Source organism: Lynx canadensis, chromosome D1, assembly GCF_007474595.2.
Source record: "Lynx canadensis isolate LIC74 chromosome D1, mLynCan4.pri.v2, whole genome shotgun sequence".
Taxonomy (NCBI): Eukaryota; Metazoa; Chordata; class Mammalia; order Carnivora; family Felidae; genus Lynx; species Lynx canadensis.
The window spans coordinates 59,377,020-59,401,466 of record NC_044312.2 but is presented as its reverse complement, the minus strand read 5'-3'; the positions used below and the strand labels follow the sequence as shown (position 1 = coordinate 59,401,466).

The window sequence follows — 24,447 nt, the reverse complement described above, 5'->3', positions numbered from 1 at the left end:
TACAGAATGAAATAATGGTATCTACTCCAAAGAATCATTGGAAAGTTTTATGTAAAATGAAATCATTAAGTTGGAAGGGCTGGGCAGCTACAAGAAGCCATGGGGCTAAGTCTAGTGTTTTCAGATCAGGTGGGACCTGCCTTTTGACTCTGTGCAGACCCCCTCCTCCTACCTGTCTTCCCATTCATCCTCCCGCCCCTCCTCCGACCTTCCCCTCCCCTGGCAGCCCCAAACTGCTATTCCTTCCTTCTTCCCAAGGAGCTCACCTCCTGCTAGGGGCTCCACCCCACACCTGGTTGCAGGTTAGAGTAGCAATGAGCAGCCACCTAGGGCTGTTCGTGGGACCCACATTCCACCCCCTAGTCCTCCCTCTGTCCTCACCTCCATGAAGTCTTGAATCCCTCCCTCCCTCAGCCAGCCCAGGGCACAGAGCATCAGCTCTAGAATGATCCCTGCCCAACCTCAACCCTGCAGTCCTTTCTCTACTTTCCAGCAGGATCTTTCTAAAATGCATGTCCAAGTCACTCTCCTACTGAAAACGTTCGCTGTCCCCCCACTGCTCACAGAGTAAAGCCAAACTTCACAGCCTGGCATTCGAGGCTCTCCTTGGTCTGGCTGTACTTCCCTCTGTCTCTTCATTCCCTGCGTGCTGGTCACTCCCCTTTTCTGTGCCTTTAATGAGCAGTTCCTTCCACCAGGAGTGCTTGGCCCCTTCTGCCCACACAATACCTGTTCATCTCCCAAACCTCACTACTTTGCTTCTCAGGGTTATAATCCTGCCTGGAGCCCCATGGCCAAGCATCCCATGGGGTTGTCAGGTCCCATGACCAGATCTTCCTGACCAGGCTGTTAGACTCTCCAGACCAGGGACAAGCACAATTAGCTCTTGGCTAATGTGGTCTTGGCATGGGGTCTTGCATGCACGAGGAAAGACTTGTGAGCTGTCCACTCAGGTGGTGAGAAAGGATGTGTCACACAAGGGCCTCAAGTGGGATTAAATGTCCTCAAGTGTGGGTTGAGCTGGGGACAGACAACAGATGCAGGGAAGGGGAGTGAGGTCCCTGAAGCGTGCACACAGGCTGTCTGTGCTCTTCCTTTGTTCAAGGGCTGGTAGAAGAGAGTCACACATTTGAAGTGGGCGGCGGGGGGGGGCGGGGGTGGTCACAGGCAGAGGAGCACCTATGTCAACCCACACCAATGCTGGTGTTAGCTGCACACCATTACAAGAGCTGTCCCCTGTCCGTCCCTTGTCAGCCTTGGACCCTATCAGGAACTGACCTGCCTCTACCTGGGGGTCCACTGGTCAGCCTGGGTCCTGTGCTGTGAGAGGACAGAGACACATGGGGGGAACCCAAAGCAGGGGCTGGGCAAGGGAGGGGACAGGACCCCAAGTTCTTAAGGGAAGGCTAGCTGCCTGGAGACCATAGCCCAGAAGAGCAGATACCAAACAGTGACAAGTTGTGGAGCAGGAGAAACAGATAGGCTCTGTGGTCCCAAAGGCTGGCACCTGGGGCATTGTAGGTGTCACAGGATGGCCCCGATCATCTTCTCCCAGTCCTTCTTTCCTCCATCTCCTAGGAAAGGAAATCCCAGTGTTCGGCCCTTAATATATCAACCGTTACTGATCTGGAAGAGATGAACAGGGAGAGGAAATGGGGGGTGGATGTAGGCAAGAGAGGGGGTGGGTTTAGAGACTTTTGCCTGTCAGATCCTCCTTATGGTCCAATCTGGGGTCTGCCCCTCTCTATCTGTGCAGAGGCAAACACTCTCACAACCAGAAGAGCAGGGAACTAACTCCATAGACACAACCCAGGGTTGCATCTGGTGTACAGTCAGACTCAGGGGAGGATTTATGGGGACACAGATAGGGAAGAAAGGAGGGGGTTCAGAGGCCCAGGCCCTGGCTATATGGGTATTCATGACCAGCAAGCCAGAAGACAGAGGGTTTAGGAGGAGCTCTAGGCTGCCTCCTCCAGGCAGCCTCCTTGGTTGCTTCAGCCCCTCAATTCTTTTCTTTCTAGTCCACAATCTCTGCCAGCCAACATGCCCTCTCATTGCTCCATGCCCAGGTCTCCTCATCTGCCGCCATATCTCTAAGCCCCTGCAGTCTGGCACAGGAGGTCTGTGACTCTCCTATAAGAGGGGCTAGACACAAGGGCTGGAGGCTCCAGTAGCCAAGGAGTTCTAAAGGGCATTTGCCTACCCCAGTTCTGTTCCCCTATCCCCAAGTACAATATCTGGAAATAGCCCCAAGGGGGAGGGTTGGTAGAAAGAAATAGATTTATTCTCATGTACAAAGCGGTCAGCCCACGGGACCATATACAACAGTTGCACAGAATCCTAGAAAAACGCATCTCTCTAAAGGCAACTCAGAATAGGTAAGGCAGGTGGCCCCCCTCCCCCCACCCCACAACACATACAGAACAAAACAGAGAAGGGAGATGCCAGCAGCCGGGCTGACCAAGAAGCCCAGCCCTATGGGGGGTCTCCCAAGCCCCAGGGCACGGGTAGATATGGCCTTGAAGAAGATAGGAGCCCTGCCAGTCGGCCCTGTCAGGGCTGAGGCAGCCCTCTCTGGCTGCAGGAATGGGGAAGGGGCTTGGACTAAGTGGGGGGGGGGGACACTCAGGGGGCCACTGAAGGACTCAGGGTTGGCTCTTTGCCCTAGGGTGGCAGGGACATTCCATGGCTTCTCCTGGGACTCCACAGAGCCATGGGGACTTTGATCTAAAAGGGGTCTTAGAAAACAGATTGTCCCACCCTCCTGTCTCACCTAGATAGGGGAAGTCACTTGCCCAGGGTCACACAGCCAGGGGAAGAATTATTGACTCAATTGGAGCCTGTCTTCCAGCCCTGGGATCCTTCCTGCCCACCATTCCTATCCTGCTTTCTCCCTGACCCCCTCTGCCCAAAGCACTGAGCTGCCCCTCTGGCAGCTCCCCAGGTCCCAGTGCCCACCATAAGTATGTGGCGATCCTAAGGGGCACCTTCAGTGGCCCCGTGGCTATTTCTAGTTGTCCAGCAGAGCTAATGACTGTTTCTAAGACCTATTCTCTGCTCATTCAGATGTCCTACCTTCTCCTTGCATGAGGACCCTGGAGAGGGAAGAGGGCACAGATCTAATGGGGCAGGAATGGGGCCCAGGAGAGACCATCCAGGCTGCCTCAGAGGAGTGGCTGGGGAGGATTTGCCAAGATGCGGTCAGAAGTGCAGAGCAGGGCTCGCTGCTCATCAGTCACCCCTGTGCTCTCAGAGGACAAATGACAAAATCTTGGTGAGGCCGGAAGTCTTGCTTCCATTACACAGACAGGAAAGCTGAGGCCCAGAAAGGTCGGTACTTGCTCAAGGTCACATGGTAAGTCCTGGTCTAGAACCTAGGACCCGTGGCTCTGGTCCCAGGGCACCCGGCCAGGCCAGTGGGGGGCTGTGAGAGGAGGCCTGGGCAGGGAAGGGTCCTGGGGAGGGGGGGGCTCACTCAGCATCAAGGCTGAAACAGCCATTGACAGGGGCCCCAGTGCCATCCAGCTGAGGCACCTCGTACTCCTCATCCAGGAAGTCCAGCGAGTTGTTGCTCGGGAGGCCGCGGATGGTGAATTTGTGAGACACTTTGGTCCAGTGCTCACGGTTAGAGGCCACACGTTCATATAGCTCTGCTGCCTTGGGGAACAGGTCCTGCAGCAGCCTGGGGGTGCAAACGGACATGGACAGGGTCACAAATCAGACTGTGAGTAGCAAGAAGGATTAGGGCTCTACCGCAGGAAGAACTTCCACGAGAGTGTGAGGCATAGGACTGGACGCTCAAGGAGAAAATGAAGTGAAGGGCCCGTTTATGGGCCCACAGGAGATAGCACCTGCATCTGCTGTGACTGCCACAGCCAGCCCTGTCCCCCCTACCCCCAGCAGACCCCCTGAGCTCTCTCACTTGTAAATAGGCATCGCGATATGCTCCATAAAGCTGATCTGCAGCTCAGGGATGTAGGCCTTCTCCCGGTCCATCATCTCCATCGGTCTGTTGCCCATGGCCTTCTCCTGCGGGCAGTGAGTCATCAGGCCTGGTCCCCTCCTCCCTCCATCAGGTACCAGGATGAAGCTAACCCAGCCCCTCCCAGCCCCAGCCCAGGATCCCTCTCCCCACAACCTGACACCAGCAGTCACTCCCTACTTACCAAGTCTCCCTGGGAGAAGAACTCTTTGTAGATCAGCTCCTGAAAGGCCAACACTCTCATCACAACTTGTGTGTGGAATCCGTCCACCTGAGCTCCTCTATAGCCCATTCCCAAACTGGCAAACTGAGGCATCCCTCAGCCCTCCTTCAGGGTCTGTCCACACCATCCCCAATTTGGCAGGGGGATGGCCCAGATCGGGAGGAGTGGCTGGGTTCTGGTCCACCTTCCGCCAGCCACTGACTTGCTGTGTGACCCCTGGTGAGTCCATGCCCCTTTCTGAATCTCCCCATCTGGCACCCTGAGGTGGTCTAGGTTTCTGTCTCCCCAAAATATAGCCAGGCTGAGCTCAGCACAGAGAGGGTGAGCAAGATGCAGGAGCCACACAGAACTTGGCGGGGTGTGCAGCCTGCACCCTCCCAGGGAGGGGCAGCACTTACTGCGATCTTCCTCGTAGTCTTCCAGCCCTTGGTCTGGTCAGAGAGGTCACAGGAGGTCATAAGGAGGCAGAGGAGGAGGCTATGGTGTTGCTTGTTCGTTCGGTCATAACCCACTGTTGGGGAGAGCGTGTGGTCAAGGAGAGGAGGCCCCACCCCCTCTCTCTGAGGGCAAGGTCCCCAGGGCCCACCTATGTGGTCCATGAAATTCAGCACCCTGGGTGGGAGCCGAAGGGTAGGTGCTGCATCTGCCTGGGTTTGGTGGGTTGATGCTGGAGAGTAGGTCTCTCTCAGCACATCCCCCTCTTGGTGGTCCTTTCCCAACTCCAAGGTCCGGGGTTAAAGACAGGCACCTTCGGCCATCTTCTGGAGGTCCTTGAAGATGCGGAGGTGGTGGGCCAGGTCGGTGGCCAAGATGATGTCCCGCATCAGGTCCAGCATACGCTGATAGTCCTGGGCCAGGGTGGGCAGGGGAGCGAGGAGGTGTCAGGGCCTCCTGTCAAGACACCCCCACCCACTCCCTCGGCTCCTTCTCCTGCCTCAGGCCAGCTCTGGGCTCCCACTCCCTCACCCCAACCCTGGCCCCATCACCTTCCGGGAGAAGTGGTCAAAGATGTTGCAACCATGGGTGTTGAGGATGGCGATGGCCTGAGCGAAGTGGTGCCTCTGTGGGGAGAGGAATGATGGGGGCCCAGCTGGGGCCGGGGGCTCTGCTGACCACTGATGCCAAGAGAGGGAGCAGGACCGGTGCAGGCCCAGCCCCCAAGGTGAGCAGAGCAGGCAGAAACGGGGAGTCGGGGGTCCTAGTTCCCTTTCTGGGTTCTGTTTCAGCCCTCTGTGTGACCCCGGGCAAGTCCTCGCAGGCTCTGAGCTTCAGATCCCTCAGCTGTCACATGAAGGGACATGACAAGGCAAGCTCTGAGGACTTCTCAAACCAGAATGATTCTGAAATGATCCATTGGAGTCCTAGACACTAATTCATGCAGCAAACATTTGTTTGCTGACAAAGAAAGGCAGTGATGAGGTGAGGGCAAGGCCCCTGTCTCCAGATGCTGAAGGGCTGTCATTGAGAGAAGGAGCAGGCTGAGCACAGTATGCAGAGGGCAGAAGTGGGGCTGCCACAAGGCCTCGTGGGAGGGAGTGAGCCCCTCATCTCCCAGGGGTATGCAAGCAGGGGCAGTCTCCAGAGGGATGTTGTAGGGGGCAGCAGGGGGCAAGGTGACCTTGTCCCAGGTTTGGCTCCTATTCTGTGCCGGACCCCATGCCAAGTGCAGGGAGTTCAGAGAGGTCTCAGATTTTGTCCCTGCCCCAGGAGGCTCCCATCCTGGGGTGGGCAGACACAATTCAAACAACCTAAGGCAAAACTGGGTGTGACGGGAGGTGGAGCCATCCCAGGCCTGGTGGAGTGGGGGTGGAACAGGGTGTTCCCAGATATGCCAAGAGAGACATGCTAAATACAAGTTCTCCCTGTGCAAACCTGGGCTCGGGCAGGACCTTCAGACTGACCCACATCCCCATCCACACCTGCACCCCTCCGAGCCCATCCAGCAAAATGAGCCCGACATGCCCTGGGCTATGGCTACAGCTCTCACAGCCTGTCTGGAGAGCACGGCTTGGGAACAGGAGGAGCTGGGTCATGGTCTAACTATGTAAAGAGGATGATGGGCACAGGGATATTGGGCAGAATGGTGGTACCTCCATGACAGAGCCCTCGGAGCTGTAGAGAGCAGCCAGCACAGATTTCTGGAAAATCCCGGGAAATCTCCATTACTCCTTGCATCCAGATGCAAGTGCCTGCCATATTAGGCTAGGCATTGCCCTGTCCTCCCTGCCCTCACCATTCCCCCATCTCAGAGCCCAGGCAAAGCCTTGGAGAGCCTCCTCCCATCTCCAAACCGGCTCCCGTCCCACCAGCTCCCATCTCTCCTCAGGCTGGAGGAATGAGACTCCCAGATGCCCTGAGGAGGGTGCCCACTCTGATGAGGGCAGAACTTACCGAGGCCACCTGGAAGGAATTGTTTGTGCCTCTGTGGTCCAGGTCATGACACATGCAGGAAATAAACAAGGCGAAGATCTCGATGTCCCTGGTTGGGAGGCAGAGGGGAGAGGGAGATCAGGCCCCTTCCACACATCCAGAGGAAGAACGGCTGCATGAGATGTCCAGGAGCCACCAGACAGGAGCCGGGGACACCTGGGTCCCCTTCTGGGAAAGCAGCCCTGGTTTGGAGTTTGACAGGCTCACTGCTCCATGAGTATGGGACATGTGACTGTGAGCAAGTCCCACCTGGAAAATGGGGCAATGTAGCCTTCCTCAGAACCGTTAAGAGGATCGTGGGAGGTGGTGTATGTAAAGTGCCTGTCATCCTTAGGTGCCTCCCCTATCCCAAAGCAGGGGACTGTAACAGCTGCCAGACTTGGGGGTCAGTGCAGACACTCACTCGAGGTAGTTGGTAAGCTCCAGATTCTTGTAGAGCAGGTAGCAGAAGTGGGAGACAGAAAAGGCATGCATCCAGTTGTGGTAGGGGGGATCCCGGTAGCCCTTCTTCACCATCAAACAGAACCTGGCGGAGGGGAGAGGGCAGCAGAGGGGCCTCAGGCTCTCCTCTTCCAGGAATCCCTTCAGGCTGTGCCTTGCCCCATTCCTTCCCTTTACTCATGGTCCCAGTGTCTGTGAATTGCCTCTCACTCACGGATCCTCTCCACTCCCACAGACTGGACCACTCCTAGTCGTCCACAGAGACCCCTTCCCAGAATGCTGGGGCAATGGATGTGAGAGTAGAGGACAGAGGGAGGCAAAGACCAGGGCTGCCTGCACGTGGAGGGGAGGGCTGGGGCACACACCGGGCCAGAGTTGGGCAGTCAATTTTGTAGTTATTGATGAAATTCATGTCCTGCAGCATGCTCAGGATGGCCTGGAGAGAGTAGAAGGGAGGATTCAGAGGGACTGTCTGTTTCAAAATGGGTCCCCTGCCTTGCCCCTTCTTGAAGCTTCCAAACTTTTGGAATCTTAGAACTTTAGATCTGAACTGGAGAACCATAAAATGGTAGAGACAAGCATTCTCGGAGCCACGAACTTTTAGAAACGGGACCGAAGAACTCTTGGAACCAAACTCACACAAAATCTTAGAAAGCTAGGGAGGGAGGCGCCAACCCTGAGGCCACGTGCCCCAGGCATTGTGGGCTCTGGAGCAGCCCTTGGCGATCACCCAGTCCAGCCACTGAGCCCTGGGCAGGCCCTGTGGCCCACACCGGCAGACCACATGCCCACTCCATCTCTGAGGGAGGCTCTCTAGCCTTTGGTGATGACTCTGTCTTGCCAGAAGTTCCTATCCACATCTAACTTAAATCTCTGGCTGTACACCCTCTACCTATGCAGTCAAATGGGGGGACGGCCAGCTCACCATGGAAGTGTCATCCTCGGGCAGAGAGCGAGGGGTATAGGTGAAACTGGCAAAGTTGGAGTCAATGGCAGCCACAGGCTGGATCCCATCATGGAGAAGTTTGGTGTATTCATCATCAGAGACCTAGAGGGGAGCAACCAGAGTATTAGAAGATGGCCTCCACCCCCATCCAGTGTCCTCACCCTCAAAATCCCACAGTGGGAGGGAGCGCCCTGGCCCAGGATGCACCCACGGCAGGGCATGGATACTCCAATCCATGGGGTATCACTGGCAGGAGACCACTGTGGTACAGCCCACCTACTGTGCCTCCTCGCCTGTGACAGCCCTCGTCTGTGACAGCCTGTCCTCAGCAAAGACAGAGAAACACCACTTCGGAACACCACCAAACAATGCCAGCCTTTCATAGACACTAACTTGAGGATTCTTTCTTTCGGGGGTAACATCCCAGAGTCTAACCTTAATCCTTCCTATCACAGCTTTGACCCTATCCACAGAGCCTGGGACCTTTTGGTTTGGACACAGGGAAGAGGAAAATGACCACCACACACTCTGAACTAAAGCCCAGGACAGCTTTTCTGAAACAGGGTCTGGGAATGAGACAGAATATCAGCAGACTATGGAGGCGTGCATGACCACTGAATGTAGGCGAGCTGTGGGAAGGGCCCTGAGTGAGCTTCCTAGCCTTCAGTAATTCTCAAGGTGGGAGTCATCACCGGATATGGGGAACACCTGGCCAAACCAAATTCCTCCCCGGGATGGGTCCTGCTGCCAGCCTTGGAGCTGAACCAGAAACTGCTTGGAAGAGGCTGCCCCAGAGGAGAGCAGGAGGCCAGGCATTGCTTTGAATCTATCTTCTTTTTTTTTTTTTTAATTTTTTTTTTTCAACGTTTTTTATTTTTATTTTTGGGACAGAGAGAGACAGAGCATGAACGGGGGAGGGGCAGAGAGAGAGGGAGACACAGAATCGGAAACAGGCTCCAGGCTCTGAGCCATCAGCCCAGAGCCCGACGCGGGGCTCGAACCCACGGACCGCGAGATCGTGACCTGGCTGAAGTCGGACGCTTAACCGACTGCGCCACCCAGGCGCCCCTGAATCTATCTTCTTATCTTCAGGAAAGGGTGATCAGAAAACCCAGGCTGGTCCTGGGCCCCCGAGGAACTGAGAGGCAGGGAAGAAATAGGTGGGCTGCAGGGGACCCTGGGATCCTGAGAAGAAGGACAGAAGCTCCATGCAGGCCTCACCTTCATGTGGTACATCATCATCTCGTTGGCTAGGTGGCTGCGATACTGGGCCTCATTCACTTTCTTGTATAGGAGGGACTAGGAGAGAGAGGGAAAGATGGGGCTCAAACTAGGTGGCTATGAAATCTCAGAATGCCCAGGACTGGGACAAAAGGATCATATAGCGCCCCCCCCCCCGCCCCCGCCCCGTTCCTGTCCCATGCTGGCTCTAGTTCAAGCTTTCAAGCTCCAGCCAGAGTAGGGGCCCCCCTCCGACTTTCACCCATACCTTCCCCCCTTGCCCCTCCTCCCCAGGTCCTCTTAGCATTTGATCTGGCACTTTGCACCCCCTCCTGAGCCTGTCCCAGTCTTCAGTCATGGAGCCTGAGTCCCACAGCAGAGACAGAGACGCAAGGAATGGGTTAGCCTCAGGAACCTAGTGGTTGGATTCCTGGCTCAGAGCCAACTCTGGACAATGAGACCCAACATTTCCCAAAAAGAAGCTGACCAGGGGCTCGGGTTGAGGCTGCTTGGCAAAGAGGGTGGGTATTAATGACAATTGGGGTTTCCCCCTGATCCCAGGAGGCTAACTTGGCAAGATAGGAAACAGTATCCCCAATTTTCAGATGGGAATCTGAGGCTAGAGGTGACCAGCAGGAACTGAAGGCTGCACAGCAACCCAGCAACAGAGCTCAGACTCACAGGGCCCGTCTGGACACAGCCAATGTGAAGGTGAACAGAGGGTCCTGCACCGGCCCTGCCCTTTCCCCACTCACATGGGCTATGCTGATGCCACAGTAGATGGAGAAGGCGGTTGCCAAATCCTCGTCGAACTTGCTGAACCATGGTCCGTTAATCTTGTTCACCAGCTCGGCCACACCGATGACCTCTGGGGGCCGGAGGGGGGCTAGGACCGGCTGCTGGATGTGTCCGGCGGCGTCCGCCCTCCCAGGGTGTCCTCAAGGGACGTCCCAGCCAGGGTAGTCCCGTCCTGTCCTTTCCGCTCCCGGATGCTAAGGCGCTGGGGAAGGGTCGCCGACCCTCCGCTCGGCTCCGCCCCATCCTGCTCAGGCCCCGCCCCCGCCCGAGCCCGCCCCAGCCCGCCCCACTTCCCGGAGCTGCCCGGAGCTCGCACCCTGGTTCTCGTTCTTGATGGGGAAGCAAAGGATGTTGCGCGTGCGGAAGCCGGTGCTGTCGTCCACGCCACGGTAGAAAAGCGGATGCGCGTACGCGTCCGGGATGTTCAGGATCTGGCCGGTGGTTGCCACGTGGCCCGCAATGCCCTGGTCAGCCGGGATGCGGATCTCGTAGCTCTGCCAGGGCAGTGATGGAGTAGAGAGGAAGTTAGCGGCCGGCCACAGAACGGACCATGGACTGTCCCGCTTCCTCCTCCTTGGGCGCCTTGTGGACTCCCGGCCCCCAGGACTACGGCCACACACTCCCTCCGCGCGCCCGTGCCTCACCTCGTCATCCACCACGCCCCCGTCGAACACCTTGGCCACCAGCTCATTTTGATCCAGCAGGAACACGGAGCAGCTGTGGGGAGACAGCCACGGTCCACGGGTCCCTGACAGCCCTCTCCGACCACCCCCACTTCTCACGACTTTAGGCAAAGCCTAGATTTCTGAAGCCTGAAAGGTGCTATCCATTATGAGAGACCCTCCTGAGGGCTGGCTGACTCCAGACATTAGTTAATCCCAATGATTTTTTTTTCTTGTAGTGCCTACTATGTGCCAGGCACTGTGTTAGGAGCTGGGGACCCAGGGCCAACAAAGTGAGCCCTGCCCCTGCTATCATTGAACGTTATTAGTGAGGGTCACAGGCATGAAATAAAGGATCACACAAAACACGATAGGGTCCCGCAAGAAGGCAGTGGAGGGGAAAAAAGAAGCGAAGAAGGAAGGGGATGAGGACCCAGGACTGGGGCCTCTCTCACCTTACCCTGGGGTAGACTGACTTACATCTCAGCATTGCTGAGGTTTCTGGCCTCTGTGATGATCTCCTGGAGCAGGACAGAGACATCATCTGTGGGAGGGAGAAGCATGGAGGGCAGTGGTGAGACCAGGCTAGAATGCCGAGGCCAAGCCCTGCCACCTCTCTTCCCCCAAATGCCAGTCCCCGCTCCCACCCACAGCCAGGCATGGAGGCCAGTTCACTCACCCAGGTGAGTAAAGAGGTTCTTTGCCACTTGGAGAAGAGCCTGGAATGGAGGAAATGAAAATCATAGGGGTTCACATTGCAGAGGTGTCACACCTTCCATCCCCCTGCTTCCAGTAGCTCCAGGGTCTTCTCATGCCCCCTTTAGGGCTCTCTGGACAGGATGGGGACTGGCACAGTCTAGTTAAATCATTTGGCTACCAAGTGAAGGAGTGAAAGTATAGCCCCAGTGAAGGTGCACAGTAATCTTGAATCTCAGATGCTCATTCACCTCTGCTCTAGCTGCCCAGATGTTGCTGTCGTACCCAAGTTGAACACTAGAGGACGGTCACATACAGTGCCTGCAGCCAGCGGCGCTGTCCTGAGGACCCACCGACCTACCTCTTTAAGAAGCCTCCAGGGCACTAGGTAACCTTCCTGCCAAGGGTCCAGAAAGACATGGGCTTTTCCCTTATGGATGACGCTCTGGGGCTGAGAGCTGGGCGACTTCAACCCCAAGAGTGGCTCCTAGAAGGTCACTCACCTGGCACTCACACTTGAGCTTTTGCTCTTTCTGGAAGGCCAGGGTGCTGGTGAGCACCGTGCTAGTGTAGTGGAAGCAGTGCTGGATCACATGCTCATCCTGGTCCGTGAACCTGGGGCAGAGGGCAGAGGTCACTGGAGAGGCAGTGGACGATGGACTTCTCCCTGTTTCTCCTTACTTCCATTTCTCCAGGAAGCCCACTCAGAGACGCAGTAGCTAACCATCACTCCCCTCTACTGGGGCTGTTCCCTGCACAGGCAGCTGGGCCAGCTTCCCCCTCAGACTTGGGGCTCCCTGAGGGGAGGACTCTAATCCTCCTCAGACTATTGTTGATTGAAGCCAGAGCCATGTCTCCATCCTCTGACTTCGGATTTATCCAGACTGAGGCTGGGTCTCTTCTCTCGGACTAGAGACTTGCCCAGGCCAGAGGTGGATATTCTCCTGCTCTTCCCAGGGGCCCTTCTGGCCTCACGAAGTACCCTGTCTTGTCCAGCTCCTGCCACGGTCCTACTCACCCTGAGTCTGCAGGCCCTGATCTGGTGCCTCCATAAATCCTGAGGTGTTTGTGAGGAGGGTAGTGCCCACCTTACTCAGACAGCTAGCTCTCAGCTGACAAGAGAGCCCCAAATCCTTTTTGAGGTTATTCAATCTGGCCACCAAATGACTCATCACTAGGGAGTTTTGTGGGGCCGGATGGACCAACTTGGGGCAGGACCTGCTCTGGGGAGATGGGTTAGCCTGTCCATGTGGGGGTCTTCGGAGTGAGGGGGAGCAGGGAGCACACCTCAAAGATCTTGACCTTCTCTCTGCCCCCAGATTTCCCTGCCTAGGCTTCTTCCCATTTTACGGCTGGTCTCAGTGCTCCTCTGCCAGGATATCCCCCACTCATGCTTGCTGCCCAATGATTTGGGTCTACATCCCCATCCCCACCAGCCTGTGTCTGTCTCCCCACCTTCCCTACCAGCCTGTGTCTGTCTCTCCCTTCCCTACCATGACATTTGCGGCCCCTCAGTCTGGTCCCACTCACCTGTCTCCCCTAATCTATGGGTATCTCTCATACTAAGCCATACTAAGATCCTCATCATTCTGAGAAAACCTCAGTCTCTTTCACACCTTCACGCTTTTTCCCACACTGTTCTCTCTGCCTAGAATACCTTTCCCACCCTCCTCCCTCTTGGCCCTGAAAATAAACTCCAAGTCCTGAAGGCAGGGACCATGACTGTACAACCCAGTGCAAAGCCTGGTACCAGGGAGTTATATGGGAGGTGTTTGCTGAATGTTTTAACTATACTCTACCTCTGCCCTGGCCACCAGCCCCATCACACGCCCGGCTCAAGGGACTCTGGAGTCCTTGTTCTCTGGGCTCCAGGCAGCTTGTCTGCAGTCACTGCTCTGAGCTGAACCCCACCTTGGCTCATGCAATCATTCAGCACTCACTCCCTGAAATATGTGGGACCCAGAGATGGCCACAAAGTTGTCACCAAGGCCCCATCTCATTTCCCTTCTGACACCACCTTTCCTCCAGGTTTAGGGCCATCTCAGAACCCAGTCTCACAGACAGCAGCCCCTAATGAGCCCCTTCCCTCTGTACTCCCCTCCCCAAAGGCCTTTCCGGGGCCACCTGACCAATGCAGGGCTGGATACAGTAGGTGCCCAACTTGTGTTTGTTGAATGGTGTAAATGCTCCCACCGCTAGGATACCAACCACAGATGACACAGATCCACATCCTCCCTGCCTCAGTGAGTTCTACTTCATCTCTGTCTTCACTTCCCCGGGCCTGTCCAACTGCCTACAGAGCTCTGTGCTGGCGGGTCCTGCTACTCAGGCCTATGACTTTCATATCTCTGCCCCACCTATGCAGACTCTGTCCCTGTGCTTCTGACATCTCTATAGTCCCAACATCCCGGTCTCCACTTTCTGCAGGACCTCCAGGCCCTCAAACCCAGTCTGCTTGCTTGAGCCCCAGGGGCCAAGCTCTTTGTCAGTATCTCTCTGCATCCCAGAATCAGGACCCACCCCTCACCTGCCTGCTTCTCCCTCCCTATATGATCCAGGCACAAACTGCTAGACCATCTGGACCAACTCTGGCAGCATTCACATACTGAACCTGCACCCAGGATAGACATGGCTAATCAATCACAGCATTGTTTCTCACTAAACTAATATTCATTCTCAATCCACTGTTTCAGGCAGCTACCACCAAGTAATGAGTTGGAGTAGAACACCAAATCTATTTGTGATACTACTTTTAGACCCCAATCTGACCTCAGTTCTTGCAAAATGCTTCCTAAGCCTCTTTACCTGACTCTGCCCTGCCCCTCCATTTCAAATGATTCTTATAGCTGCCCTATCAGTGTCTCTAAAGCCCCTTAGCTTAGCCCAGCCCCCCAGCCTATTCCCTTTAGCCCTTGCCCACAGTGTGATTGCTGCTCTGTGGGTCCCAAGGAGTTCACCCATCCCAGAACTTAGCACCCCTCCGTCAGCCAATTCCCAGCAGAAAAGCCAAAACAGGGTGATGGCAAGTGGGGGAAAGACCAGTACTCTAGCAGTGGATAGCCCAAACTGGGGGCAGTGGGCAGACAGAAGGGGAACTCATTTGGACCTCAACATGACTTTAATTTTTTTTTTTAACGTTTATTTATTTTTGAGACACAGAGAGACAGAGCATGAACAGGGGAGGGGCAGAGACAGAGGGAGACACAGAATCTGAAACAGGCTCCAGGCTCTGAGCCGTCAGCACAGAGCCCGATGCGGGGCTTGGACTCACGGACTGCGAGATCGTGACCTGGCTGAAGTCGGACGCTTAACCGACTGCGCCACCCAGGCGCCCCTCAACAGGATTTTAACTAAGCCAAAATGGGTGATGGAGAGTCAACAATTACCTGCACCCCAGCCAGCAGCTGCAAGGGTCTGGCACCTTCACAATCCTATAGTCTCTTGCAGCAACAAACCATTTGACCCACCACTGCTGGGGCAGTATCCCCTGCCTGGTGCCCTTCCCTGTTACCCTAGTAGAGAGCCCTGCCCAGTCTTTCAGCTTCTGATCCACTTCACCCCACCAAGACTCACAAGTCTCCTCCGAGCTTGTTGAAGGCGCAGGCCAAGGCCACCACCTGGTCAGTGGCCCGGCTGATGACAGGAACGCAGAGCATCGCCTGCAGCTCACAGCCCAACATGCTTTGCAGCTGTTGCACATCCTCCTGCAAAGGGGGAGGTGTGTCAGGGCAGGGAAGGAGGGAAGGACCATGCTTCCCTCCCCTAGCCCTCCACCACACTCTGCAACAGGCAGTTCTAAGGGACCTCTGTGAGATGGGAAACCCTAGGACATGGGTATGGGTTGGGAGAAGGTCCCTGGGGCTTGTTTCCCCCATTCCCAGGCTGCCTTGTCCCAGAGACCCTGTCCCTTTGCCTCCTCCCCTGGTCCAGCCAGGCCATGGCTTACAGAGGTGAGATCCTTCAGCTGGATAGACTTCTTATCTTCCACCACCTGGCCCAGGCGTCCTGTCGTCAACTGGAGAGTGAAGAGAGGCTGAGCCAGGGCCTAGTTCTCTCTAAGGTCAGGTGACCTCAGACTCAACCCCCCTCCCAAGTCTGGAAGTTTCCAGACCTTCCAGACACCTTCTTCAGTAAGTCCAAATGGTGGGTAGAGTCAACACTGGGGGGCGGGGGTGGAGGGTGGGGTGGGGTGAGGGTCTGCTCTTGACTAGAATCCCCTTTGGATGACTTTAGGGTCTTCCCTAATTAGGAGAGAGAAAAGCAAGCCCCAAGGATTCTCATTGATCTCAAAGATCCTGAGAGAGCCAAATCCAGAAATGTTCCAACAGAAGTGAACTGGCCCCAAGTAAGCCTTTCTATAGATTGTAAGAGAGCTCTCCTAATGGATCCTGTTCATAAAAGATCGTGACCTCTCATAAGATTTCTTAATAGATCCCAAGATCCAGATAATTCCATCAGATTCCAAGAGATTCTAGTAGAGACCCCAGTCTCTCTGGGCAGATCCCTGGAGTGCGTAGCTGGCCTTAACTGCTCCCACAGAATCCAATACAGAGGACGGTCGCAAGACTCACCGGAAAGCTGGTTTCTTCCTCCAGCACTTTATCTCCGATGACCTGAGCGGCAGAGCGGGGGTGGGGGTGGGGGCAGTTAAAGGGTGGGCAAGGCTGTTCCCCTCGGAGACCTGAGTCCCCCGCCCAGCCCCATAGTGGACCTGGGCCCTCACCTTGCAGGAAAGCTGGAGATTATCCTCGGACACCAGCAGGAGGCAGCAGCGGGATGCCTGGGTCTCCTGCTGCAGCTGAAATGCAAGGACCGAGAGGGGCTGACGGCAGATCTAGGGCCACCCCCACTCCCTAGCTCTCGCCTCTCTGAGGCTCCTCAGGTAGAAGGAGGAGAGAGGAGGGGCAGGGCGTCGGAATCTGAACTGAGAAGGAGGGCTCACTGGGACCTAGGTCCCTGGAGGATCACAGGGGGAGAGGCACGGGCACTCACGTATTGGAGGACTTTGAGCTGGAGGGACGAGGCATCCAGGTCGTAGAGTTCCCCTGCAGTGGCGACGCGCCGGTCAGAGAGAAGGCTCGCAGACTTCCCCAGAGGTGCTCCACCTGCCCGCCCAGCCCATGGACCTCCCTTCCAATTGCCACCTGGCTCCCCAACCCAGACCGCACCCCCTCCAAGAGGCCCCTCCCTTCCAGGTTAGACCCGCTGGGCGGGGTCCTTACCGCACAGCTGCAGGATCTTTTGGTCCTGGTCGGTGTGAGCCACACCGCCCTTCTGGTCTCCCGCCACCCCCGCCGGGGGGTTCCGGACTGCTGCCGAGGCGGCGCCAGGCCCCCGGGGCTGCAGAGCCTGCACCCTTCGCAGGGCCACCAGAGCCTGGGACGAGCAGGGCGGTCAGCGAGTCATTCGTCCCACCTTCACCGCACACACCGCGTCGGGACCCTCGCCCTTGCTCAAACCGTTCTCCGTCCCGGGGAGCCCACCACCCCCATCCCGGTCCCAAACAACGCAGCCCTCAGCGCTCCACCCGGCCTGTGGGCTCCCACTGCCCCAGGAGCGTCCTTCCGCCCTTGAACAGCTAAGTACAGGGTTGTCTCCCCCGCCTGCCCCCAGGCTCTTACAAGACAGGGCAGGGTCAGATTTCTCAGTGTCTCTAGCACTCACGGGAGTAAAATCCCAGGAAAGAGCCTCATTATCGTGAAGGGCATGGTCTTTCCTAAGTACTGACAAGGTGTTTGTGTTGCCTCATCTCACCAGTACCATAAGCAGGTCAGTGCTATCCTTATCCTCATTTTCAGATGTGAAACTGAGGTTCAGAGAGGTTAAGTGACTTGCTCAAGGTCATACAGCCCAAAGATGCTGCACTGCTTGTCCAGCTCCCTGGCCAGATCATCTCCCCACCGGCTATGATGAGGGCCTTCAGCAGCCCCCATCCTACCTCAGCCCTACCCTCACTCACATGCTTCTCCACGGCTTGCAGGCTCCACTCTTCACTGTCACTCAGCTGGCCACAATGCACCTGGAGGAATATGAGAGGGGGACCAGCTATGACCTCCCCTAGCCTCCTGTCTCTGCCAGAGTGCCCTCCTCATGCCCAGCACACGCTTGTCCCCACCAACACATACACACTCCAGTCTGCGGGCTTCAATGAGAAGCCCATCCTTCTGACCAAGCAGATAGCTCCTCCTTCCTCCAGGAAGCCTTCTGGGCCTAACCCAAAGAAATAGAACTTTTCTGATCCCTGCCTTTTCAGTCACTGTCCCATCAACAACACAGTCCAGGTGTTTAGTGAGGAAGGGGGTTACCCTGGACCCTCTTCCATCTCTCAGCCCATAGAAACCTTAAGCCCTGATTATGGAATCAGTGGTATTAGTCTCAGCCTCCAGCTCCACCTTTTCTGAGTTGGGGTTTGAGCCACCCCAAAGTCTGGAGTAAGGGAAGAGGTTCAACATTTAGGATGCACCTGCTGTGCCTAAAGAACTTGAGAGGAAGATGGGTGAATGAATGAAAGGAGAGAGAAAGTGCTTGCCTTCCATGTGATTCTCTCACTAGCCCACAAGGCAAGCTTCTACCCTGCATATAAAGCAAGGCCCAGAAAGGTGGAATTGCCTTGGCCAAGGTTACACAGCAGGAAGTGGCAGAGTTGGGACAGCACCACCTACTCCCTCCCCTCCTCTGCCTATACCTTCCCCTCTTTGGATCCACTTTCACCCCTCCCATCCCCCAACCTCCACCATCCCGTCCCTCTCCAACTTCCCTGTGTCAGTCACCAGGAATATCCTCAGCCCATCTTATCTCTGTGAAGGCCCTTCCCCCCACCCCTGTTTGGGCAGTTTGTAAGAAAAATGAGAGAGAGACAGAGAGAGAGAGGTGGTAGTCTGGGGCCCCATTGCAGGCCCTGCCAGCCAGGCTCCCCACCTTGTCACCAGCTTCCTGCGCTGACTCAGGGCAGCTCACCACCTGCAGGGCTCCCCACAGTGCCTGCATGGGGTCCCTCCTTCATCCTCAGCTCCCCACTCAGCAGCCCCTGCCCGCCTCTGCTCTAGGTACCCTGCCTGGAGCAGATGGAGAGGAGGAGCCCAGCAGGTTCTCAGAAAGCTCACAGTCTGGCGGGGCGGGGTGGAGTGGGGGATACAATTGGAGGGGTGCAGAACCTCATACCTGAGGAAGTAGGAGAGGGCAGACTGTGTGGGTGAGAACCGAAGGCTTGTGGGAACTCAGAGGGGGAGAGCATCTGGGAGGCTTCCAAAACTGGCACTGAAGTATGAGGAGGAAATGTGGGGCCTAAAGAGGGGGGGACACTGCAGGCAGGGGCTGTCCTGGCAGTCCTGACTGGTAGGTGGCCTGGGGATATGAGGACCAGGGCCGGGGTAGGGTCCATGGTGCCGCAGGGGGAAGAGTCTTGAATGCAAGGCTAAGGAATTGGACTTTAGCTTAATTGTACTGGGGACCCATGGGGCAGACTTTAGCATCTGTGGACCAAAAATGGTATTGAAGGCTAAGCTCTGGATGAAGCGCCATCTATGACTCCCATAGGACAGGGAGTTGAAAGAGACTGAGGGCATGATTCATTTGTGTATGCTTACATAAACATGTTGGTATTTTACTGTGCTATCCTTTTTGTCCTTCTGCCTTGACCCATTTCTCAGGAAAAGGGAAGACTGGGACCCCCCCACCCCCACCCAGGGCTGTGGGCACAACTAGTTCCTGGGTTGGCAATACAGCCTGGTGCCAATACAGAGCTGGTAGACTGAAGGAGAGCTTCAGAAGGGCTGGAGAAAAGGAAGGAATTGCAGAGCCCACCCCCACCCACTGGACCCCACCCACCCAGCACACGCTCCTGGGCTGCCTCAGCCCATCCCCACCCAGCATGTGCACAAGCGCACATACACAGTCTCATGAAAACCCTCCGCACTGCCCATACACTCGCTTTGCCATGGAGATACTCAGGCGTGTGTGCACACATGCGCACACAGAGTACAGTCCCAGACTCAAAGACATCCGCACACGCACACTCACAGCATCTACACCATCCATACGTGCGCATTTGTATCTGTATACAGGATACTTGGGTCCACACACCCAAGAGCCACGCACACACTTCTGGCCCCCCACTTGCAAACACACAATCACCAACATCCACACGTGGCTTTTTGCTCACCAACAGGAACACACACTTGCAAACTACTCTTTCTTGTTAGTTAGGGAATGTGTCTGGGGTCCAGCGGAACACTCAGGAGTGGGCACTGGGGCTGTGGAGAGGGTTGAGAGCCCAGCACAGCCCCTATAACCCTCACCCACACGAAGTTCAACATGGCTAATTGCACGAACACCTCATCCTCACGTAAGGAGCTGGTGTGACTGGCACAGCTGAAGAGAAGAATGGGCATAAATCACGCATCAAATGCTAGAGACCAGGGGCCGCCCACTCCTGGGACTTATCCCAGAACTGAAAAATAGAGCTAAAGACTCTTTCCACACGAAGAATCTGCAATCAAAGCACCTTGAACTACAGGGTGCAGAGGCCCAGCACTCAGCCAGGCAGCCCGGCACCTGGCTGGCATATTCCTCAGAGAGCCCTCCATTGACCGTTTCTCCATCAGGCTCCAATATTGCAGGGCTCCCTGTTTCCTTGCTAGCATTCACCATCATTTCTAATTCTATCCTTATTTCGCTCACTTGTTTGAGGTCTGTCTCCCAACCTCTCCAGACTGTACGGTCTGTGAAAGCAGGGGTCAGTCACTGCTGTTTGCAGCACCTATAGCACACAATGCCTGGCGGTGCTCAAGAAATATGTCTTCCATTGATGGATGGATGGATGGATGGATGGATGGATGGATGGAAGGACAGCTGGAAGGACGGGTAAATGGATACCAAGAGCAAACAAAGACTCCGAGAGGGGAATGGGGCTTGTGGAGGAAGTAGCTGGTGAGTCAGCCCTCCCAAAATATCTGCCTTGTGGCACTCCTTTTACCCTTTGTACCCTCTGCCCTGAGGATCTGGTAGCAGTTAGGAGGGCTGTGGCTGCCTGGGCTGCCTCTCGAAGGACATGAGATCCACATCAGATGTGTATGTGTCGGGGAGAGGGGTGTCCTGGGGAAGTTCATTTCTACCTGAGTCGGAAGGCACAGGCTTGGAGTAGAGGCGGACTGTGAATAATCTAAACACCTGTCAAGAGCTCCTAAAAAACCCACAAACTCTTCACTGCCCAGGGTATTTGAGGAGGTGGGCAGACAGTTGTCAGGAACTCCTCCTAACAGCCAAAGCCCCAGGTAACATCTTGCTCAACAGCACACATTCCACACCTCAGCCTCACCTGGATCAAGCTCTTTTTCCAACCACCCTGCTCTCCACCCTGCCTCGGCTCCTGCTGTTCCCTCCTCTTAGAATACCCTTTCTAGTCTTCTCTGCCTGTCAACCTCCCCCCTACTCCCCAAAGCCCCACTCAAATGCTGCGTCCACCACGAGGCACCCCTTGTTGCCCCAGCCTCTGCCACTGGAGCACCTGCTAGCAGCATTTATTCCATTTGGCCAGTTGTAGCCTGAGGCTGTACCTGCCTTCCCCCAGACTGAGCTTCTAGAAGGCAGAAATGGGTCTCACTCCTCTTTCTGCCACCCTCCCTACACCCAGCTGGGATACCTAGAGCAGGGTTTTTGCTAGGGTGAATTAAATTTAATGTGGCCCCTCTGCCTCCCCAGAACACAACACACACATACACACTGGCCTTCCCCCTCCCAACCCCCCCCCCCAGGAGAAAGCAGAAGCCTGGACTCCCAGCTCAACCTGAGCCAAGGTGAGCAGAGGTCATGGCAGCCATCCTCCTGCCCGCAAGATGAGCAAACTCCAAATGTCCTCCTCTTGCTGGAGTTGCTGCCCTTCTGACCCAGCCCCTCCACAGGAGATCCTTCTCAGGCACCCCCAGACTCTTCTCCCTCCACAGAAGTGGGGAACCGAATTACCACCACCTCCTGCTGCCCACCTCTGCACATTGCCCCTGGCCCTGGTCCTCTTCCAAGCCACCAGCTCTGGCACAGATTGGGACCAAAAGAGGGAGGGAAGCGGTGCTGAGAACTCTGTGCCAACAGCAGATCCATCCCCTGCGGGAACAGAAGCTGGGGGTGGGGGAGCAGCTTGCCGGAGGAGAAACCGAGGGGCCGGCAGCTCCCTCAGTCAGGCAGATGGGGCTTCTAGGAGACCAAGCCAAGCACTCCTTCCTTCCTCTCCTCTCCTGCCCCCCACCGCGGCCGCCCCCCCACTCCCACCACCCTCCCCCGCCAGCAGCTCAGGAAAGGTCAGGAGCCTCAGAAACCTTTAATTCCATTTTAATGAGCTCTGGAGGAGTCCCACGGGCTCAGGAGGACCCACTCTTCATCTGCCCACGCCCCCTAGTCTGTGCCTTATTGAGGTGGTGCGGTGGAAGCGGACCCCCAATAGTGGCGATTTGGGGGCGCTAACCCTCGGTTTCTAGGACAGGACAATGATTTTGAATGCCCACCTCCCGTATGGGAGAGCAGGAAAGAGAGGCTGAACCAGCCCCACCAGGCTCAGCCAAACCCTGCCAGTGGAGCAGAAACCCGATGAGCTCCGCCAGGGGGCAGCAGAGGGCAGGGGGCATCTCCGCCTGGGTTCTCTGCCTGACTGAACCCCCCCAACCCCGCGCCCCTGCCCAGGCCTGGCATCCCCACTTCCCACAAAAGCCCCTTCCCCCTCCATCTCCCTCTCCAGGAAGACCGCCCTGGTCAGCCATGGGGCTGGATGCCTTCCCAGGCAGCCCCTCCGGGTGGGCCTCCCCACCTCTTGCTCCTGAGCTCTGGCCACCGGAATCTGACTGAACTTCTCATACTATCTCTACTTGTCAGGGCCATGTCCATCCATCATTCCTCAGTGTCTTCCAGGCCCTCTGTGGACAAAGCTCTTGGCCCCCAACCCAGCTGGGAGGATGCCAAAGAGGAAGTAAGGTCAGGATTGCACCAACAGCTCCATGGGGCTGAGAAGTGCAAAAGGGACTTGTACATGTCTCTGGAAGTTGCTGACTGGGCCAGTGACTGAGTCCTGCCCATTCAAGGTAGGGCAGAGTGCTGGGGTGTGGGAGAAGCCAGACTCCTCCTAGACCCCATTTCCTCAACTCCAGCCAGGCTTGCTGTAACACACACACACACACACACACACACACACACACACACCCTAGACAGGCTCCATCCGCTATCCCTCCCTTGGTCTCCACTCCCCCATCCCACCCCACACTGTTCTTACCAAGATGACGGCTGCCACAGCCCCAGCCTCCTTGTCCACCAGCGGCATGACCAGCACTGAGGGGGAGAGGGCAATGAGGTGGTCCTGTGGGGCCAATGAGGCCCAGAGATATGGAGCCAAGCCCCAGGGTGGGGGAGACAAAGACACAGACAGAGAGGCCGGGACAGAGACACAGAAAGACCCAGAGACCCAGAGAGATGGGGGGTCCTGAGGCGGCAACAGAACAACCACAGCAATGTCCCCTGCATGGAAGGAAGCCCCCTCATGTTACAACTCTCCTGTGACCACCCCCAGCAACCCTGAGAGAGCAGGAGGCAGGTAAGGCTGAGCACCCCTATTTTACAGATTGGGAAACTGAGGTCCAGAAAGGGGAAGTGACTTGCCCAAGATCACACAGCAAGTCAGGTCTCCTGACTCCCAGTCTTGTGCACTTTCCACATCGAGACAGAGGACACAGACCTAGAGAGACTGAGACACGAGGCAGAGAGACATGGCGGACAGGGGGTGTGGAGAGGAAGAGAAAGAAAAATAGAGACAGTGACAGAGAAAGCATGACAACAACACAGCCCATCTAGCATGAGACACAAGCACGTGACCACTGCGGCCACTGGCCACCGAGCCCTAGTATGTGCCCGGCCTTTAACATGCGTTATCTCATTTGCTCCTCCTCAAAACACCCCCTCAAGGTAGGTTCTCTCATCCCCATTTTATAGATCAGAAAATCGAAGCTCAGAGAAGTTAGTAGCACAATAGAGAGAGAATTAGATGAGGGGATTGCTGAAGACACAGAGCAAGAGGAAGAAGGAGACAGAGAGATGAAGACAGGGATAGAAGACAGATGGGATCTGGGGAGCAGGGGCACGGTCCCTCCCTGCCCCTGCCCAGTTCCCAGTCCTTACCTTGGGTATCAGGAGCCAGTGGGGCCATCAGTCTGGCCAACGGCTTCCCCGGCAGGTCCGAGGGGCCCAGTCCATTGCAGCCCAACCGCTTCCGGGAGATCACAGCCTCTCTGAAAAGAGGATGTGATCCCACCTCTCAGTCCCTGGATCAAAAAGGTGCAGGCCCCAACCTGGGGACACACAGCAGGCTGGACTCTGCACATCTGCAAGGATCTAGACAAGCTGACCGGCCATAGGGTGGACATGAGGAGGACACAAATAAAAGAGATAGGAACCCTGACCTGTCATGTGGAAGAGGCAGGCAGCCGCAGTCTGGCCTCTGGTGCCTCTTTGCTGGTGGGTATGCGAAAGTACCCTGGGGCCCCGTGCAGGTCCCCCAGGGCAAGTAAAGCAAGGGCTCAGAGCTTTACTTTAAAAGGCCGCCTCTTTTAAATCCTGCTGTGGCCACTACTTAACCTTGGGCAAGTGGCCTACCTCTCTGAGCCTCCCAGGGAGAAAGAGTGTGGAGAAGAGGAGAACCCTAACCAGCTCAATCCTCAGGAAAGCCATTCTATACACCTGAAACTAGTGTGACACTGCATGTCAACCATACTTTAATTAAAAGAAGGGGGGGGGGAAACATTCTAGAGCAACTTTCAGCGCTAAGCACAGGAGGGAGGACTCCAGAGGTAATCGTCGTAACTAAAGTACCCTCCATTCCCTATGTGCCATGCATCATCCAAGCAACTCATAGAGATTGACTCAGAATTCCCAACAATCCTATGAATTAAATATTATCATCATTTCCATTTTCAGGCAGAGACACTAAGGCACTGGGAGTTAGGAACCTATCCAAGATCCCATGGTTAATAAGTGGTAGAGTCAGGATTTGAACCCAGGCAGTTGGCACCAGAGC

General features: G+C 55.9%; 1 protein-coding gene across 2 annotated transcripts in view; it reads right to left on the bottom strand.

Moving 5' to 3' along the window:
• Window positions 1-486: 486 nt before the first annotated feature.
• Window positions 487-24,447, bottom strand: part of PDE2A (phosphodiesterase 2A) — a 107,605-nt gene continuing 83,644 nt past the window's right edge. For both annotated transcript variants that reach the window (XM_030331954.1, XM_030331953.1), the window contains 27 exons: window positions 23,553-23,662; window positions 22,654-22,709; window positions 17,359-17,418; window positions 16,622-16,775; window positions 16,392-16,444; window positions 16,123-16,197; window positions 15,971-16,012; window positions 15,346-15,414; window positions 14,973-15,103; window positions 11,903-12,014; window positions 11,383-11,422; window positions 11,184-11,247; window positions 10,686-10,758; window positions 10,358-10,535; window positions 9,999-10,111; window positions 9,244-9,321; window positions 8,002-8,124; window positions 7,442-7,512; window positions 7,039-7,161; window positions 6,597-6,684; window positions 6,296-6,343; window positions 5,192-5,266; window positions 4,954-5,053; window positions 4,604-4,716; window positions 4,167-4,205; window positions 3,923-4,029; window positions 487-3,682 (listed from right to left, as the gene is read on the bottom strand). In XM_030331954.1, coding sequence (XP_030187814.1) covers window positions 3,472-3,682; window positions 3,923-4,029; window positions 4,167-4,205; window positions 4,604-4,716; window positions 4,954-5,053; window positions 5,192-5,266; window positions 6,296-6,343; window positions 6,597-6,684; window positions 7,039-7,161; window positions 7,442-7,512; window positions 8,002-8,124; window positions 9,244-9,321; window positions 9,999-10,111; window positions 10,358-10,535; window positions 10,686-10,758; window positions 11,184-11,247; window positions 11,383-11,422; window positions 11,903-12,014; window positions 14,973-15,103; window positions 15,346-15,414; window positions 15,971-16,012; window positions 16,123-16,197; window positions 16,392-16,444; window positions 16,622-16,775; window positions 17,359-17,418; window positions 22,654-22,709; window positions 23,553-23,662 — 2,506 coding nt within the window. In that variant the 3' untranslated portion in view covers window positions 487-3,471. The remainder of the gene's footprint in view (window positions 3,683-3,922; window positions 4,030-4,166; window positions 4,206-4,603; window positions 4,717-4,953; window positions 5,054-5,191; window positions 5,267-6,295; window positions 6,344-6,596; window positions 6,685-7,038; window positions 7,162-7,441; window positions 7,513-8,001; window positions 8,125-9,243; window positions 9,322-9,998; window positions 10,112-10,357; window positions 10,536-10,685; window positions 10,759-11,183; window positions 11,248-11,382; window positions 11,423-11,902; window positions 12,015-14,972; window positions 15,104-15,345; window positions 15,415-15,970; window positions 16,013-16,122; window positions 16,198-16,391; window positions 16,445-16,621; window positions 16,776-17,358; window positions 17,419-22,653; window positions 22,710-23,552; window positions 23,663-24,447) is intronic.